General features: G+C 40.9%; 1 protein-coding gene across 1 annotated transcript; it reads left to right on the forward strand.

Annotated features, from left to right (window-relative positions):
• The first annotated feature begins 5,914 nt into the window (after positions 1–5,914).
• On the forward strand, positions 5,915–7,174 carry LOC145391696 (uncharacterized). Its single transcript, XM_080266238.1, has one exon. It carries the CDS (start codon positions 5,915–5,917, stop codon positions 7,172–7,174), a length of 1,260 nt encoding a protein of 419 aa, XP_080122364.1.
• The last annotated feature ends 14,176 nt before the right edge of the window (positions 7,175–21,350 follow it).

Genomic DNA, 21,350 nt, shown 5'->3' on the forward strand with positions numbered 1-21,350 from the left:
TACTGACTATCAAAAATTCTTTGACTATCTTACTTCTACGATGGAACACATTCTATCCATTTTTCCTTTCTCTGAAATCTCCATTCTAGGAGATTTCAATGTTCACCACCACCTTTGGCTCTCCTCTCCTTTCACGGATCCACCTGGTGAACAAGTCTACATCTTTTCTATCCTTAATGACCTAGAGCAGCTTGTACAGCACCCTACCCATATCCCTGACCGCCTTGGAGAGAGCTCCAACATACTTGACCTCTTCCTCACAACTAATCCTTCTGCTTACTCTGTTAATCTTTTCTCTCCATTGGGCTCCTCCGATCACAACCTTATTACCTTAACCTGTCCTATCACTCCAGTACAGTCTGTGGACCCTCCAGGGAAACGTCGTCTGTGGCATTTTGGAGCCGTGGACTGGGAGGCCCTCAGGCAGTACTTCTTTGATTTTCCCTGGAATGATTATTGCTTCCATGGCCGGAAGCCATCTGAGTGTGCCTTGCGCATTACGGAGGTTATTCTCTCGGGCATGGAAGCATACATTCCTTTTTCATATCCTTTGACTAACGCAAGAAAACCTTAGTTTAATCACGCTTGTTCTAATGCTGTCCGCAACAAGGAGAGGGCCTACAAAAGGTACTGGAGCCAACCCACCCCTGAATCACATCATCTTTACGTTTCTGCCCGGAATCGTGCTAAGTCTGCTCTTCGCTCTACTAAAAATAATTTCATCCATACTAAATGCTCTCAACTCTCCAACTCGAATTCTTCTCACTCCTTCTGGCACCTTCCCAAAAATCTTTCTAACAACTTTACCTCATCATCCTTCCCTCCTCTTTTCTACTCTGATGGTTCTGTAGCTATTTCTTCTACTAATAAAGCAGATCTCTTCGCACAGACTTTCTCCTCCAATTCCACCTTAGACGATTCCAGTGCTGTTCCTCCATCACTTCCCCCCTCTGATTTCCTCATGGCTGACATTAACATTTCTTCAGTTGATGTATTTTCTGCCATCAGTGGCCTCAGTACTAACAAGGCATATGGGCTTGATGGGGTCCCTCCTGTTGTTCTCAAGAACTGTGCTTCTGTGCTTACACCCTGCCTAGGCAAACTCTTTCGCCTTTGTCTGTCTACTTGTACCTTTCCTTCTTGCTTGAAGTTTGCTCTCATTCAGCCAGTCCCAAAGAAGGGTGACCACTCCCAACCCTCCAACTATCGTCCAATTGCTTTAACGTCCTGTATTTCAAAAGTTTTCGAGTCAATTCTCAGTAGAAAAAATTTAAGGCATCTTTCCTATCACAACCTTCTTTGCGATCGTCAGTACGGGTTCCGTCAGGGACGCTCCACTGGCGATCTTCTCACCTACCTTTCAGACTCCTGGTCATCCTCCTTTCGGGACTTTGGCGAATGCTTTGCCATTGCACTTGACATCTCAAAGGCTTTCGATCGAGTCTGGCATAAATCTTTAATTTCCAAACTGCCCTCCTACGGTTTCTATCCTTCTATCTGCCTTCATCGCTAGCTTCCTTTCTGGTCGTTCTATAGCCGCTGTTGTAGACGGCCATCGTTCTTCTCCTAGATCTATCAACAGTGGTGTTCCTCAGGGCTCTGTCCTATCACCAACTCTCTTCCTTTTATTCATCAATGATCTTCTAAGCTGTATATCTAGCCCTATCCACTCATATGCTGATGACTCCACCCTTCACCTTTCCATTCGTTTCCCGCAACGCCCATCTCAACAGTTACTTCAACAAACAAGGGATGAGGCTATGGCACACCTAATGTCTGACTTGGCTCGTATCTCTGACTGGGGTAAAAATAATATGGTTGTTTTTAATGCATCCAAGACTCAGTTCTTACACCTATCAACCTGACAAAATCTTCCACAGGTATACCCGCTAATGTTTAATAATATTCAGCTTAATCCTGCATCATCCCTGAACATGCTTGAGGTTTCATTTACTCGGGACTTATCTTGGAAAGATCATATTACATCTCTTGTAAAATCTGCTTCCAAGAGATTAGGTGTGCTAAGCCGACTCCACTCTTTCTTTACCCCTGCACAATTGTTGACTTTATACAGGGGTTTTATCCGCCCCTGTGTGGAGTACAACTCTCATGTGTGGGGAGGCTCCCCACATACAGCTCTTCTCAATAGGGTGGAGTCAAAGGCTTTTCGTCTCATTAACTTTCCTCCTCTTACTGACTCCCTTCAACCTCTGTGTCTTCACCGCACTGTTGCATCTTTATCTCTTTTCTATCGCTACTTTAATGGTCACTGCTCCTCTTAACTGTCGGCTTGCATTCCTCCACCTCTACGACGGGCACGTAGCACCCGTCTGGCAGCAAACTCTCATCCCTTTTCTGTCCAACTCTCTAATGCAAGAGTTAACCGTTACTCCCAGTCTTTCATTTATGCAACAGGTCAGCTCTGGAACCGTCTCCCTCTGTCTGTATTTCCTGCTGTCTATGATCTCCAGTCTTTCAAACGCAGTGTGTCCAGGCATCTCAAAATGATCGGATCTTGAATTTGGCTCTCTATTGTATTTTGTTTTTCTCTTGGAGGGAACTGTTACTGCGGGCTCATGGCCTTTGGTTCCTTCTTCCTCGCATTAAAAAAAAAGAAAATGGAATTCAATGTGGACAAGTGTCATGTAATCAAGTTTGGTAAAAGTGGAAAAAGACCTGATTGGGATTATACGTTAGGAAATAAAACCCTACACACATCACAAAGAGAGAAGGACCTAGGTGTGATTATCAATAACAGACTATCTCCGGCTGACCACATCAGCGAGAAGGCACGGAACATGTATACACTGCCTGCAAATATGAGAATAGCATTCACATACATAAATGAAGACATGCTAAGAAGGATAATAACATCATTCATTATACCAACCCTGGAGTATGCATGAGTAGTCTGGAGTCCTCATCTCAAAAAACACATAGACAAGATTGAAAAAGTTCAAAGGGCCGCTACAAGATGGATACCAAGCTTAAGGGACCTAAGCTACGAAGAAAGACTAAATAAACTGAATCTACCAACACTACAGGAGAGAAGGAAAAGATCATGATAATGCTATATAAATGCATATCAGGGAAGGAGAAAATAGACATAAATGATTACTTAACATATGGGGAAGCATCAGCAAGAGGACACTGCAAAAAACTCCATAAGGAGAGAGGTGATAAAGACGTAAGGAAATTCAGTTTCCCAAACAGAGCAATTGATCAATGGAATGCACTACCGAATGAAATAGTGTGTGCCAAAACAATTCACAAATTTAAGGATATGTACGATAAATATGGTTTAAGACGCGGGACAGTACGAGCTTGACTCATTCCTGTAAAGATACAATTAGGTAAGAACAATTAGGTAAGAACACACACACACACACACACACACACACACACACACAGCACAAAACTCCTCACCTCCCAACCAGTCTGGTCCTGCAGGAAGGTCATCACCACTGGAGAAGTACATGATAATCTTTTTTTATTTATCTAATTACCTCTATTTATGTTAGCATATTTACATATACATATATATCGCTATTTACCTCAACACAAATGACAGGGAAATAAGTACAGCTTCAGTTTCATTTGCTAGCAACAGGTTTAGTGTTCAAGTGTGGTTTGTGAGAGGACTAATAACAAAACAGAAGTAATTATTTAAAATAGTTGTTATAAAACCAAAGAAAGCGTAGCTAGCAAGCACAAAAGTGTTGGTGTGCTATGGGAAAATAAGATACATGAGCGCGACTGACGGCAGGTCGGCGTACGGCAAAATATGTCATAGTTTTTCTTGCATTTTTCTCGAAAACTATGAGGCCTAGGATCACCATTCTTTACTGAGACGAAAGCGAATGAAATTGTTCATAGGATAATGAAATAAAAACATAATGGTGCCAGAAAAGTTCTTCGCAAAGGCTCCCTGAATGAAAAAGTTTTCTGTTAAAAATGGGTTTTACTTTTTCGCTTATTACTGGAAGACCGTACCTCCATTTGAACGTTAATAAAATTCTCTTTCGATTGATGGTATAACATGTAGAGATTGATTAGTAAACATTCGACTTATGATGTTGGGAAGTGAAATCTATGATCCCAAATGTTTATTTCAAGTGCCCTAACATACAGTGTTCTTTTTCTTTTCTTTTTTTTTTTTTGTGTGTGTGTGTGTGTAGATCAAACATCGACGAATAGGAATATGTGAGTTTTGTGGCAAAATAAATATGTTTGGGTGGTGAAAATAAGCCGAGAATACACATTTTTGGAGCGTGCTGCGACTGCGGGTGGGGTGGGGGGGGTGAGGAGAAAAGCCCGCGCGTCATATCCAAGAAAACTTAAAAACTTATCTGCGTTCGAAGGGGTTAAATGACTTTCTTGAAATCAGCTGCCATAAATCTAATCTGCTCCTCCTTTTCCTCCTCCTTCGTCATCATCAGCAGCAGCATCTCTTCTTCTTTTTCTTCTTCAGCTTTTCCTCCTCCTCCTCCTCCTCCTCAACCACCACCTCCTTCTGCTCCTCCTCCTCCTCCTCCACCTTTTCCATTTCCTTTTCTTCCTCCTCTTCATGTACAACCCCTTCCTTCTCTTCCTTCTTTTTTTCCCCCCTCTCCCCATTTCCTACCCTCACCTCCCCCATTCATCATTTACCACCCATGACTACTTTCTTACTAACCACCATCAATACTTCCTTCAGAAATGACTTTTATTAATTGTGATATATTTGCACGCGTGTGTATATAATTATATTGATATATATGTGTACCCTATGCCTGTACGTATGCATGTGTTTGTGCATTTTCTTTCTTTTCTCTTCCTCTCTTTCTTACTCCTCCTATTTCTCTTCTTTTTTCCCTCATTCTTTTGCCCAGTAGCCATCTCTCTGTTCTTTTCCTCTTCCTTCATTTCCACCTATCTCCTTCCTCTCTTCCCTCCCTTTATTCTTCCACTATTCTCTTTTCTCTGCCCTTCCCTGTATAAATGATCCTCCACCTCTCTACTCCCTCTCATCGTAATCCCATAAGTATAATTTGGCCACTTAAGCTTTTAGATTTAGATTACAAAGCCTTAAGTACGGCAAGGGTACTGACACGTGTTCCTTTCTTTCTGCCTTACGGAAATATATAACAACCCTATGAAGACTACTAGGTTTTTTTGTCTAACCTGACATACAGTCCCTAACTTTTCGCTCGGTTGATGGCCAAGTGTGGTAACATTGCAGGGTTACTAATTATGACTATGGTCTTTTCACCTTAACTTGGACGAGATTTGTGTCCTTTTGCAGCTTATTTCACATAACTCAGTGATATAAAATGACAATGCTGCTGCTCTGCATCCTGTGCATATTACATCTTGGTGAATAGTACCATACTCTAATGCCGATCTATTGTTACTACTCAGTATTCAAAATGGAAAGTTGTCAATTTTAGGCCAAGTTACACTAAACTGGGTGAAGTAATCAAGGAGATTCATTCCATCTTCATAACTGAGGCTCATCGAATTTCACTCTAACAGCTTAGTTGTTTTAATATGCGTTTGTCATTTGTATTTTTCATACTGTTTTGTCTGGGTGTACTTTCATACCTTGTATATATTCTACTGGGACCCTATTGAGGCAGCATGCCATGTAAGCTACCTTCTTTTCTTTATTAATTTGAGCGTTGTATGTAGCATGTATTTATGTTAATTATTTATGCTGTATGAAGGACATTGTATGTATTAATATGAAGAAGCCTTATTTAGAGTAATAAAGATAGATGAGTGTCATGGTTAGAATGCTTTATAAAAGGTAAAGTTTTATACCAGTATTATAAGGTAATATTTGTTTTCAGGACTGTACTTGTGATTGAGTTGAGTAAAGCTTGGGAAGCAGCAGCCAAGTTGTTTTTGTCACATCAATTTACTTAACTCAATAATGGAGAAACTACTGAAGCCAGCTCGCCTGGATTTGGACCCCAGCTCTCCCACTGCAGCAAAGGAATGGCGGCATTGGCACAGGACGTTTTCCAACTTCATTCAAGAGTGTGGGGATAAGGCACCAGACAAGCTAAGGGCACTTGTAAACTGTGTTACCCACCATGTCTATCAGTATATAGAAGAATGCACTGATTTTGATTCTGCCATCTCAGTTTTGGAAAAGTTATATGTTAAGACACCCAATGAAATATTTGCTAGACACTTACTTGCCACTCGTCAGCAAAAGTCAGGTGAATCTTTAGACGAAATTTTGAGAGAACTTCGAAAATTGGGTAAAGATTGTAATTTGAAAGCAGTTAGTGCCGAACAGTATAGGGAGGAACTTATTAGAGACGCTTTTATTAATGGACTAGCCTCACCTTTGATTCGCCAGCGTCTACTAGAAAATAAAACCTTAGATCTACAAGCAGCATATGATCAGGCTTATTCCTTGGACCTAGCTCAACGCAATGCCAGTTCTTACAGTTCCCTCACTCCTCAGTTTGGACATACTGCCACTGTGGTGACCCCTGATGGTGTACAGATGGAGGAAGATGATACTATGAAGAATAGGCCTACATCTGAAAACTGTGAGACAGCTATTGAGAGTCAGGTATTGGCAGCCACACTATCCACAAAGAAGAAGTGTTATTTTTGTGGAGGTCCTTATCATAATCGTAATACTTGCCCAGCACGAAGCTCTGCCTGTAATAAATGTGGCAAGAAAGGCCATTTTGCTCGAGTGTGCCAATCTAAGACCTCAACATTTGCTGGTAAGACTACAACGGCGACCGTGTTTGACTCTCCACAGCCATCATTTCTCGCTACTGTCACTGGCACCACTTTTCCTCAGAGCCTTCATCGGGCAGCCACCTCGACATCAATCAATGGGCGGAAGTTGATGGCACTCATTGATTCTTGTAGTGATGACAGTTACATAGATGAAGATGTTGCACGGGACTTGAAGCTACAAGTACATCAAACTGACAAGAATGTTACCCTAGCACAGAAATCACTACACACGAACTCTCAAGGCTATGTCAATGTAGACCTGAATCTCCATCTTAATGGTCAAACATATCCATCTACACGTCTGGCACTGATGAAGGATTTGTGTTCTGGGGTGCTGCTTGGCCAAGACTTTCAAAAACAACATCAGAGTGTGACTATTGAGTATGGCGGACCTAAACCAGCACTCAACTTACCTGGTACCAATTGATATTGTTCCCTAGCAGCAGCTAATGTAGATGAGCCTTCTCTTTTCCAACATTTACTCCCTAACTGTAAGCCTATCGTCACCAGGTCAAGATTCTACAGTAAAGATGATCGAGAATTCATTGAAGAGGAGACCAATCGTCTGCTTGCTGAAGGAATTATTGAGGACAGCTTGTCTCCGTGGAGGGCTCAGGTTGTAGTAGTAAAGGACCCCTTGAACAGACATAAGAAGAGGATGTGTGTTGACTACTCACAAACCGTAAACCAGTACACAGAGCTAGATGCATATCCATTGCCAAGAATCGACACCATGGTGAATGAACTCTCAACATATAGTGTGTTCTCAACTTTTGACTTGAAAAGTGCCTATCACCAAGTTCCGCTGAAGGAATCTGACAAGAAGTACACAGCTTTTGAAGCCAATGGCCGCCTGTATCAGTTTTGTCGAGTACCCTTTGGAGTGACAAATGGAGTTGCAGTTTTTCAACGGACTATGGATAGACTGGTGAAGGAGGAGAATCTTCAGGGTGCATTTCCATATCTGGACAATGTCACCATTGCTGGACACACTCAGGAAGAACATGATGACCGTGTGCGGCACTTTCTTGAGGTCATCAACAAGAGAAGTCTAACCCTTAATGCATCTAAAACAATTAAGTCTGTGCGCTCCATCAACATCCTTGGCTACTGTGTAGGAAATGGTGTCATTAAGCCTGATCCAGAGAGACTCCGACCATTGCAAGAACTGCCACCTCCTATGAACCAAGGATCTTTGAAAAGAACAATGGGCATGTTTGCTTACTATGCCAAGTGGATACAGGATTTTTCAAGCAAAATTCAACCATTATCAAGAGCAAAGAAGTTTCCTTTGGGTGAAGAAGCTTTGAAGGCCTTCAGTCTGCTAAAACAGGAACTTGAAAGAGCAACCTTATACTCAGTTGATGAAAACATACCTTTTGAAGTTGAATGTGATGCCTCGGAAGTAGCAATCTCTGCGGTACTTAACCAGGGTGGAAGACCAGAGGCATTCATGTCTAGGACACTACAAGGAAGTGAAGTGCGCTATCATATTGTTGAGAAGGAGGCTATGGCCATAATAGAAGCCGTACGTAAATGGAGTCACTTCCTTGCTAGACAGCACTTTGATCTCATAACTGACCAACGTTCTGTAGCCTTCATGCTTGATAACAGGAAACGCACTAAAGTTAATAATAACAAGATCCAGGAGTGGAGGATGGAACTCGCAGCCTTTAGCTATACTGTACATTATCGACCTGGTAAAGACAATGTAGTACCTGATACCTTCACCCGAGCCTTTTGCTGTTCTGCAGTCTCCACATCATCTACTCTCAATGAACTACATGATAGACTCTGCCACCCAGGAGTGACTCGTCTACTACACTTTGTGAGGTCCAAGAATCTTCCCTTCTCCACTGAGGATGTGAGGAAGGTGTGTTCCTCCTGTAAGGTGTGTGCAGAGTTGAAGCCAAGGTTCTACAAGCCACGAGAAGGACAACTAATCAAGGCAACACAGCCGATGGAGAGACTGAGCATCGACTTCAAAGGCCCTCTTCCAACTGCTTCACGCAACCCCTATCTGCTTACTGTTATTGATGAATATTCTCGGTTCCCCTTTGCTTTTCCATGTCCCAATATGAATACAACAACAGTAATCAAGTGCCTAGAGAAAATATTCAGCCTGTGTGGGATGCCTAATTATATTCACTCCGATCGAGGAACATCATTTATGTCTAAGGACCTCAAAACATACCTCGCACAGAAAGGAGTAGCAACAAGCCGAACTACTCCTTATCACCCAACTGGTAACGGGCAAGTGGAACGACTCAATGGCACTATATGGAAGGCGATTCAGCTGGCTCTCAAGGCTCGGAACCTCTCTGAAGAACATTGGGAATTAGTTCTTACTGATGTATTACACTCACTCAGATCCCTTCTGTCTACTTCAACTAATGTCACACCGCATGAACGATTCTTTGGGTTTCCAAGACGTTCATCTTCTGGGAGCTCTCTGCCTTCTTGGATCATGACATCAGGACCTGTATTATTGAGAAGATTTGTAAGAGCAAGCAAGAGTGAGCCTTTAGTGGATCAAGTGGAACTTTTAGACGTTAACCCAACATATGCTAATATAAGACATCCGGATGGACGGGAAACGACAGTTTCCATTCGTGACTTGGCCCCATGTCCAAGGGATCAAGTTGACTACACTGCTGCTGATGGCCAAGAATCACTTTCACCTCCATTGTCACCAGAGGCATTACCTACAGCCGCACACCAAGGAACACCGAGGAGTATTGAACCTAATCCGGAGGCCAAGATGGAAGTGGATGCGGCAACACCTTTAGTACGGCGATCAAATCGTGTGTCGAAGGCTCCAGATCGATATGGGTGGGACTGAGTATTTAGAGGGTTATTGGATGGTAGTCTCTTTTTCATCTAGAAGGGAAGAATGTTATAATATGCGTTTGTCATTTGTATTTTTCATACTGTTTTGTCTGGGTGTACTTTCATACCTTGTTTATATTCTACTGGGACCCTATTGAGGCAGCATGCCATGTAAGCTACCTTCTTTTCTTTATTAATTTGAGCGTTGTATGTAGCATGTATTTATGTTAATTATTTATGCTGTATGAAGGACATTGTATGTATTAATATGAAGAAGCCTTATTTAGAGTAATAAAGATAGATGAGTGTCATGGTTAGAATGCTTTATAAAAGGTGAAGTTTTATACCAGTATTATAAGGTAATATTTGTTTTCAGGACTGTACTTGTGATTGAGTTGAGTAAAGCTTGGGAAGCAGCAGCCAAGTTGTTTTTGTCACATCATTAGTATTAAAGTTGTGACAGTGGTCCAGTTCCGTCAGGTAAAAACAGGCCATCGAGCGGATTTCACTCATGTTAACCCTTTCTGTGCGATAACATCTTTATATTTATGCTGCTTGCATTTTCTTTTCTTTTATTTTTTTATCTTAGAAGACAGTTTTTGAGATAAATCCTTTATTACTCCCTTCAGTGCAACAGCTCTCGTGTAACATCACTAAAATATCGTGGTCGGAATAATAAGGATTAATACTGCGTTTAGCCAAAGGGGTACTCTTTACTGCTTGGATTTATGTCAGCTGAACAAATCGTTCAGTGTTGGCATGATACAAGGACCTAAGGGTTAATTATAGCATGTTTAACCTGTGACGTGATCTAGCCTGCTGGGATTTCTCTCAAATGAATAAAATCATCTGATGTTGGCATGAAATAAAATACCTTAGAATTTTAGTCATACTGTGAGCACACGTGACACACAAAATTGAAACAAATGGAACACTGGCAGGCATCTGGGCTGGAGCACGAGAATGGAACACCGGGAAGTGACACGTCAAGCAAAACAAAAATGGAACGCCAAAATGAAAGAGTGGTAAATAATTAAAAGAACTACTTTACATTCTGGATCATGACACACTTTCTGCTTAATAAGATCATCTGGCATTACATTCAGTAGGAACGTGGAGTTCTGTCCACCATGACAGGGTTAGTGGAACCAGTATTAGCATTATCGGGAACGTATATGCTCGTACATTCCCACCTGAGTAAAATAGTCTGATGATGGCTGGAATAGATTAGGCCTACTACTGTAGAGCTGCTTAGACCAAGATAAAGATAAAAGACCACTCTATTACTAATACAAGTAAGTACATCATTATTTGTAACTTCTGACTTTACTGTTTATTACTGACTACACCACACACACCAAATAAATTGTCCTTAGGCAGTGCTCAAAATATTGTCATGAACTGTACAACGAACTGATTTGCCATAGGCGTTTTTAGTGCTTTCTGTCAGCCTGGCTGTCTGTTTGTCTGTCACTAATGGAAAATAAAGTTTAAGCGATAAGAGAGAAGTAGAAAACACACACACACACACACACACACACACACACACACACACACATTCATACAGGAAAGAGAGAGAGAGAGAGAGAGAGAGAGAGAGAGAGAGAGAGAGAGGAGGAGGAGGAGGTCAAATACGGTATATCCACATCCCTAACAAATTATGATGCTAGCACATGTTCTCAAGGAAGGAAACAACAAAAAATATATTGACGTAACGCGAAAAAGGAGACATTGAAGATGAGAGTGACCAGCTTCACTCATCCCTGAGTGGCATTATGTGAGCAATAAACCCCAGCCAACCCTTGGATATAAACCTTCACCGCCTCAATCCGAATGAAGCACCGTAATTACCCATTGAACCACCCGGCGCCAAAATTTGGTTATATGGTTGCCACCCAGCTTAGTAAATGGTTTTCTGGTGTACAGGAAACCCTTTGGCTTGTCACTCAGTGTAGTGTCACCCACAGGCAGAAGGAAGAGGAGAGAATGAAGGAACGAAAGCCAGAAGAGGGAGTGTAAAGTTACCCGAAGTGAGAGCGTAAAGTTACACGTAGGCAGAAGGACGAGGAAGGAATGAAGGAAAGAATGACAGAAGAGGATGGAAGGAAAGAAGGATGGAGGAGAGGAAAGGGCAGACACCTGAGAGCAGCACTACATCGAGTGAGTGGATAGTAAGCGCCCCCACCTACCACATTAAAAATATACTGAGGAAAAAGAAAATGATGAATATGACTAGCCCCCGGATGTTTTCCAATTTGTCAATATGTTTGTATGTTCCCGGAAGTGGTATATGACTGGTGTGTGTGTGTGTGTGTGTGTGTGTTCACCGCCCACACTCATGTTGCTGCGTATTGCTGCCAAGAGAGAGAGAGAGAGAGAGAGAGAGAGTTTCTTTTAGTATATACAAGTTAGTGATGCGTAGGAAGTTAGAGAAAGGGAAGAAGAGTGAAAGATTCTAATACAAAGGCAAAGAAAGAAAGATAGGGAAGGCAGAAGAAACAGCGATTAGAAAAAGAATTAATTCGAGCTGAAAAATTGAATGTATAAATGATAATGAAAGAATTATGCAAATGAGGTTCAGTGAAGGAAACTGCAAACAGGATACACTCTGAATGAAGAACATAAAAGAAGGATAGAATATAAAGTAAAACAGGGCAAGAATGATTATTATCACACATGTTAACTTAATTGCTGCTTCACATTAATCTCTCTCTCTCTCTCTCTCTCTCTCTCCGTAATACATTCTCCTCTCACAAGGAATGGTACTTGTCTTGCCGTTATTACCTCTCTTTCTCTCTCACACAAGTTTGCTTGTCCCAGTCTCCTTCCCTCGTTTGTTCACCAAATCTCTTCCCTCATAATACCCGGGTCTCATTCACTCGAATGTTGGACGTTTCGGCCACGGACGTTTGGGCCATGGGCCATCAACCCAGGACGTGTTGAAGTGTGAAGTGTTGTGAACCTAACCTTACCTAACCTAACCTATGGCCAAAACGTCCTAGGGTGGTGGCCCATGGCTCAAACGTCCGTGGCCGAAACATCCGAGCACGCACTCACTCATATGTCTGTTCTTTCCTCACACATCCACATTATTCTTCCCTGTCTCACTCACTCATTAGGTTCACCCTTGTCTCTCTCACTTATAATAATATTGTGGTCACCCCTGCCTCACTCCTTCGTATGCTCATCCCTCTCACTCCCTTGTAGTGCTCTCCTGTATTATTTACTCTTATGTTCACCCCTGTTTCGCACATCCACATATTCACCCCTTGTTTCACTTTCTCATATGTTCACCCCTGTCTCACTTTCTTATGTGTTCACCCCTGTCCCACTCACATATTTATTCACCCCTGCCTCACTCTCACATATCTTCATTTCTGTTTCAGTCACTAACATGTCCATCCCTGTCTCATTCACTCACATGTTACCCCCTGTCACACCCATTCTTCTGTTTATCCCCGTCTCTCTCACGCAAATGTTTGCCCCTGTCCCACTCATATGTTAGTCTGTGTAGTTCTCTTTCACTGATTCTTCCAATTTGTCTTGGCTTGCTTATCTTTATTATTCTGCCTCTGTTGAAATCTTACTGCTTATGTTTGATTTTCTTTGACTTTCTATTTGTCTTTGCCATTATCTGGTTGTTTGTATGCCTCTTGTTATCTAGACTTTTTTTTTTTTTGCTTGTTTGCAGAGTTTGCCTAGTTGTCAGTGTGTTTGTATGTCTCCCTATTTCTCTCATGCAGACTGTCAGGGGCGTACCTAGAGATTTTGGGGCCCTGGGGGCTAGGTTCTTTGCGGGGCCCCCCTACAGGGAGGAGGACCGACCCTGCAAAGAACCTAGCTCCCCTAATTCTCAAAATTTATCTAATATCTCAGCCGGGATTATCGGGATGATAAATAAATAAATATATCTATATCTATCTATCTATCTATATATATATATATATATATATATATATATATATATATATATATATATACACACCTAGGCTGCTTCCCCCAAGGAAAGGGAGGTAGAAGAGACAGGACGACACACTCCCCATTTACTCATCCATTCAAACACATTCATTCGCATCTTAGCCCCAAAGGGGGTTGTGTCCCCCCCTGTGGAGGAGGGGAAACAACCTGGCCGCACTATGGGGTGGTACTACTACTCTGCGGCCAGGTTGTGTTAGGGAGAATACCGCCACCGTATTCCCTGCTTGTCGTAAAAGGCGACTAAAAGGGACGGGGTGAGGGGACTAGGGACCCCCTCCTCTGTTTTTTAGTTCCTAAAAAGAGACAGATATATATATATATATATATATATATATATATATATATATATATATATATATATTGCCAGACTCCTCAATCCCGTTTGGGGTGCCCACAAACAAATCGCCTCCACGTCGCCCTGTCCCCCGCCATTTCACTGCCGTGCTCCCAGCTCACACCCCGCTCTCTCATATACCTCTCCACCCCATCCCTCCATCTCATTAATAAAAAAGCTTATAAATATTTTAGACTTTTGGGGGAAGGGGGCAGTTTCAAACAGCCCCCCCCCCCTCAGGTACGCCACTGCAGACTGTTATGTTTGCACATCAATTTGCTCGTGGAATTACAAACTACAGTGGTTGTTAATCCTTAGACTGCGATGGTCCTTCTGGAAGGACTTTAAGGGCATCTATGACAGTCCTTCCAGAAGACCACAGGAAAATTTGTATTTTGCATGCACAGTTATTTTTACCTAACTCATGATTATGCTCAATGAGTGGGTCACATGGTTCTCCCTCCCCCAACCTACCTGAACATCTTGCATCACTCAGTCCCCCACTGGCTACAATGAAGTCATGATATATCTCTGATTCTCCCAACTACCCCCTTCTCCCCCTCATCCATCCAGGCAGGAAGAACACCCAGCCACCCAAGTACCACTGCCTACTCCCTTATGACACCTTTGACAAGGACTCCAAATGGAAGATGGTTGAAAGGAGGGAAAAAATGGACAAAACAGTAGCACATGTGACTGTGCTGAGTGCAATTTCAACCTTTGTAGGGGCGAGTGATTTCATGCCTATCTCTCCTCCACACACTTCTAACTGTAAATATGTGCAAATATCCTGTTTTGGTATGCACAAAAATCTAAAGCTAGTGCACTTATAAATAAGGTGACAATGGTGAGTGGCACTGCATTTCTTTACACCGAAGCAAAAAGGCAAATGATGCTTAGAGTGCTTCTGATCATACCACACCAAACACTTCAGGAAGTAGCCTACCTGTAATATACATATATGTAATACCTTGTTTTATTATGCAAGAAATTACGTAATGAATGTAACAGTGATTCTGGTGACAATGGAGAGTGAAACTGCAGTGTTACACACTAGCAAATGGGAAAATGATGCTTGACAAAGTTATTCTGGATTGTTATAGATATAAGGCAAAAGATAGACATATACAAAGCAAGAATATTACCATTTAAGTGTAAAACTAGTAATAAAGGGTAGAAAAATAAGCAGATAAGTGGATATTTCTGTTGAACTCAAGTGCTTCATTTCTTCCCTCCTTTTTGGAACTCTGCATAATTATTTTACTTCAGTAACTTGTATGTTGTAGTAATAATAATAATAATAATAATAATAATAATAATAATATACTTTATTTAGTCTTTTGTACATTGTATAAAAGAAACTTGGTTTGGATTAGCCTCTTGTCTATTATAACTATGTTAAAAGACGTATACACACTCACACATTTGAGACTAATATAAGTACTAGATAATCATGAATAATAATTGCTAATTGCTAAGTGTATGATTAATCATCTTTATACTAATAGGTACAAATTATTTCTTATACCTTGAGGTTCGCTGTGTAGGTACATTTAGTCTTCTGCCTGATCTCAAGTATACATAGTTTTCGTAGAGCAGGTGAGTCTCATCTATCACAGTTTTTTTTTTAGCTTGTTTTATGACATTTAGTTTGTACAACTCATCCAGTGGTGTCACGTCTGCTTTTAGCCTTTTAGCCTGTTTTACTATTTTGTTGAGCTTATTTTTATATTTACATGTGAGAGTACTGAACCATGTGGTGATTGGAAAAGTTATAATGGATTCAACAATTGATTTGTAGAGTAATGAGATTATTGTTTTATCTACCTTAATATTGTTTAGGATGCGAAGGTGATGCACCCGCTGGTTACACTTGTTGTAGACTACCTTTGTGTTGCTGTCTCCTGATAGTGATGTACAATACTTAGTGAGAAAATGCAAAAATTATAAGGAAAATGTGTTATCACCTCAAATACAATAACACACATGTGCCATGTTTGGCTGTAACTGTTGTGCTTGTAATTTTCTTCTCATAGGTTACATCCACGCCACCATACACTGCAAGAAGTGGCCTTATGAATAAAAATTATTCAATAACTTGTCTTTTAGTGCTATAAAGCATGAAGCACGAAGTCACCTCCCAAACTTCTTCCTGCACATGGTGTGGTTGCCAGTAGCAATGCTGCTTGGCACCACCCTTGGTGACCCACATTCTTCAACTGCCCCAGATTCACTCTCCTTCCAACGCAGGACCACCTACCAATCTCCAGTACCTTTCACAGGTTAGTGGAAAGACTGAAATTTCTGTGATTAAAAGATAAACATGTTTGATTATCCCGTGGATCGTGCAATTACCTTTTTTTTTTTTTTTTTTTTTTTATCCCACCCCGTGGTGTGCAAAAAAATGAAGAAAATTTTTCTTTTTTTTTGTTTTTGTTCATTATAAAATTGAAGATAAACATCCAGGGCATCATCTGGTAAAAAAAAAAAAAAAATCTCTCACTCCGTCTTCACTTAGGGCCATGCTTAAGTTTACGTAGGGGATTATTGAAGAAAATGAATTGAAAAAAAAAGTTGTTTTGCTTATTATGAACTTGATAAACATCCAGGGCATCATGTAGTGAAAAGAAAAAAAATTTCTCTCCATCATTACGTAGCACCATGTGTAAGTCTGCGTAGTGGTGAAGTAGTTAGCAGTGATGCACGGGCCAGCACAGCCTGAGCTGTGGCTTGCAATGTGATGCTACCCAGCCCAAGCTGTGGCTCGTAATCCACGAATTAAGTATAAGTGGGTCAAAGCAGCTCGTGAAACCGCCCTTTTCTATCTGTAACTGCCACATCAGCAACATACTGTTACGTCCTTGACCCACACGGCCACAAGCGCCAACAGCAGTAGTGCGGTATAGGAAGGACGTTGCCCAGTAAGTTGTTCTTCCTATGGTCAGCTTTATGCTGTACATGAACAAGATCAGCTCAGGCATTGGAAATAAACACTGGCCTCTCAAGTTCACTGTCTTTGTATTCCAAATTATTACACTTAATGCTTGCCAACTTCATTTCACTGTTTTCTTAAGTACCAGAGCTATACAGTCTTCACTAACTGCATTGCAATGACACTGAACTACATTCAAACTGAACTGAAACTGACAAAAACTGCTCTAGATTCTTGCCCGTCCTTATAAAGCCTTGCATTTCTCTCAAAGTTTCTAGTTTATTCTATCACCTATAGTTACCAAATCAGAGACATCCAAGACATGCCAGATTTTCCACAGACTGCATGACTCCCTAAATTGCAGTATGTCGCATACAAAGTGAGATAAAAGTACAGAATTTAACAGTCACATAAATAAAACATTACAGAGAAAAAGAGCACAAAAATTAATGTACAGCTTACAAAATTACTATGCTCACAAACAACAGGCTAACTGGCAACACTGACATGTAACTGAATTATGAGAATCACTGGGAATACTCCAGCACTACCTATCTAGCGAAACACGCTTCTCGACAGCATGTTAAAAAACTCACTGTAGCTGCTGAAGGGTTAACTCATTTTAATACTTGCATGTCATCTGTTCTCAAATATTATCTCTCCCCTGGTCAGAAATATGTTTTAAATACTCAGCACATTTTATTTTTACACTAAATTCTCATTGAAGCCGTGATAACACGAGACAGTGGTGCTAAGCAGTAGTTTGTTCAGTGTAAAAATACTGTTAACCATGACAACACATTCAGTGACTAAAAATTATATTTGAACAATGCCGTGCATCACATCCACACAAATGATGTTTTGTAGGCCCAAGGGATGCATCCCGAGGTGAGAATCACTGAATTAATCCTTTCCTGGCCACTGGCACTGAACAACACCCTCCCCTAGCAGTGCCAGTGATGTCAAGTTAACCCGCCCCGTGCCATTGACATACATGTATGTTGGCCCTTAAATGCGCGGACATTGCCAGTGACATACATGTACGTTGGCAGTTTGATTTGTTAGCCAAAATTCGAAAATTCAAACTGGGTGCAAATAAATTGGCTGGGATATTCCTCTCCCTCACTAGGCATCACCCGCTAGGTATGAGTCATTTATACCCAACATGAATGTCTTTGGCTCAAATAGCATAGTTATTGATGAAGAAATTGCACAGCTTCTGCTTTCCATTGCTCTGTAGCGGTGAAGTCTACAGGTGTTTCTCCAAAGCAGTGGTTCCCAAACTGGGGGCCATAACCTGGACCGAAGGAGTTTAGCGAGTAGATAGTCAGTGGAGAGAATTTACACTGAGTGGAATGGGGATTCAAATGAAGGAAAAATGAACCTGGCATGAATGTTCAGAAGCAAATGGTCTGGGAGGAGGTGGGTGTGTCGCAACTGAAGGCCATGGTTGTGGCAAATAATTATGACTCACTATGACAGCATATCTTTTCAGAATTATAAAGTTATCAGATTTGTAAGATTCAAAGATCAGATCAAATTCCGTGGGATTAATACACTTTTTCAATTCAATGAATTTTTTTTTTATTGCTGAATCTGCTTTTTGCAATAATGCAATTTTTAATTACTCTAAGTATGGATTTTTTTAATGTGCATTTTATTATTCCTTTAGTACCATTTCAATAATTATATAAGATTCAGCTAAGACAAAATACACATTTCTTTATTAATACTTAACAAAAGAGAAAATAACAAATGGAATCAATAAAATTACAGGATTTGCTATGGTGATTTTTATATGGACATGATGAGTGTAGGACTGCAGTGTAGACAGTCACTGTAGTCATGGGTTATGGTTGGGGAAGGGGGGCCATGGACAAGGATCATGTATGAAAAGTGAGTAACGACCAGAAAAAGTTTGGGAACCACTGCTCCAAAGTTTTCAGCCACCTGCTCAGGGTAAATCGACCTCAAAATTAACCTAAATGGCTTCTCTGAGTACTTTTATGGTTGTTCTCCATGTTTTCTAATCATTATTAATCTATCTAGCAAGAAAGAAAAGGTCAAAAATTTGCCAGCACCATGGCTCCATGAGGGTCCTATGTCTGCCGTCATGCTGCAGGTTAATGAAGTCTATAAAAAATTGTGAACAATTGTGGGAAGGAAACAAAGATTACTGGTATGTTTACATGACCACCCTACTCTACCATCGCAAGCAGCCAGGCGGTTTGTTCATCCTGGATGTTATCACCCATATGTTTACATGTTAATGATGCATGCATAGTAATTTTATGAAAATTTTCCACAGATCATCTAATAACAGGATGGGTTTAGGAAGCTACATAATACATTGCCTGGTGCGCCAGACGATTCTCTTTATATCTGTAAAAATATGAAAACAAAAACAAAAAATCGATTGTCAAAATCTGAAAAAAAAAAAAAAAAAAAAAAGATCCCAGAGCCAGTCTGGGGTGTATGTAAATGTATTACCTCAAGACCATTGGAGGGTTAATGGGACTCTGACATTGCAATGCATTGTTTCCCAACGTAGCTGCTCCTAGTCTCAGCCACTTATGGAGTTTGCCATAGCTAGAAAATTACAGTCTCTTATTCACTTGCCTTGTGAGCATTGCGTTTACCCTTTTAACCACTGTTGTGGTACAGTGTTTGCTTATTCAAAGTGGAAATCAGTCTAACATGGTTCGATTCCGAGTAGGGTTAGCTGGTCATTGAACACAATCTATAACCAGGTGAAGATCAGACCTAGACTCACTTAAGCCTTGTGGCTTTTACCCTTTTAACCACTGCTTTGGTAAAGTGTTTGCTTATTCAAAGTGGAAATCAGTCTAACATCATTCGATTCCGAGTAGGGTTGGCCGGTCATTGAACACAGTCTATAACCAGGTGAAGATCAAACCTAGAGTCACTAAGTAAAAGGTGAAGTCCATACATACATGTGTGTGTGTGTGTGTGTGTGTGTGTGTGTAGGGGCCTGAGACAAACCTACATTAATCCAGAAAATTCACATGCAAATGACCACCCTCATCCCTGATTATATGAAATTACAGAAAAAAAGACTCGTTCTTTGACTGAATGAATTGTAACAACACGCCACACGACCTCTGCTCAGACTAAATGCTTTTAAAGCAGAACTGTTCAAATACTCTTGAAGCAGAGTCGAATTATGAAACTCTGATTAACAAAAGGGCCATACATTATTTTATCTAAATTTTTCTGTGTAAAAACACTTATACACAAAAAGAAACGAAAAATTCATATATAATTTGTGTTTCATTATCCACTATGTAAATACAAAGAAAAATGCAAAACATGTTTTATGCTTGCTTATTTGTTGATTCTTCTGAGTTGGTCAAAAGGCAAAACAAAAAATGACTCAAAGGCCGGATTTGGTTTGCAGGCTGCCAGACGAAGAGTCCTGTTGTAAAGGATGTAAAATCTGTGAATGCTTGACATTTGAACTTCATTTTTCTGAGGCTTTAGAAGGTAAGTTCCGTTTGTGTTTCAGTTGACATCCACTTGAGTCTGGAGGCGGCATATCTGAAATGGTATTGTTATGTCCTCACCCCACACTGCCACAGGCTCCAATTGCAGTAGTTTAGTACAGGAAGGACGTTGCCCAGTTAGTTGTTCTTCCTATGGTTGGCCTTTAGGTGTACAGTACACAAGATCAGCTGAGGTGAAAATAAACACCGGCTCCTTAAAGTTCACTGTCTTTATTTTCCAAGTAATTACACTTAACCCGCAGCATCCCATTGACGTATATATACGTCCACACGTTTTGTCACTGTCAGTCCTGTTGATGTATATAAACGCGCATCAATTGCAAGTTCCCTAATCTGCACAATTTTCAATTTTCACGCGTGATTTTTGGTATGTATACACGGGACACCTTCCTTTACAAGCTGCCAGGCAGGGACAATGCCTTACCCAGCATGATCTCCCCCCCCCCTCCGCATGCCATTGTCTCAGCAATTCACCTGTCCCCAGTGACCTGGCCAGTAAAAACAGGTCGTGCCACGTTATGAAATTCAGGGCCAGAGTGATTCCCCAATTGATGACAACGTAGATACTTAGCATTAGAGGAAGAAACTGTCAGAAATGATGGTCAGGTAATGTCACCAAAAAAGGTCAGGTATGTTGATGTGTTTGGTGAGTGAAACAATGCTTATATTGCCTATATTACTGAGTGAAAACCAATATACTCTTTACTACATATAAATTCGTACCAAATAAATAAATGAATACCGTTTATGAGTGGTGTGGAATAGTTACCCTCCCTAGAACTCGTTTTCTTTGGAGCGAACCTGATAGAAAACCCACTAAGGTAAGGAGTACTGCTACCTGTACTGAGTATTTTAAACCTCAAGTGAGCGATTTCTCTATGAATTTTCGATGTTTCTCACCAAAAGCGGATGTTTGAGGCAAAAACATTTTTTTTCCATAATTGGTCAGGATTGGGGGGAGTCATTGGCGGAAAATCAGTCGGGATGGGGCGGGTTAATGCTTGAT

This window comes from Coenobita brevimanus, chromosome 19, assembly GCF_032717465.1.
Source record: "Coenobita brevimanus isolate Jiangsu-jjx chromosome 19, ASM3271746v2, whole genome shotgun sequence".
NCBI classification, from domain to species: Eukaryota; Metazoa; Arthropoda; class Malacostraca; order Decapoda; family Coenobitidae; genus Coenobita; species Coenobita brevimanus.

Excerpts from the sequence above, each read along its gene's own strand:
- LOC145391696 (XM_080266238.1), top strand. The coding sequence starts at position 5,915 with ATGGAGAAACTACTGAAGCCAGCTCGCCTGGATTTGGACCCCAGCTCT.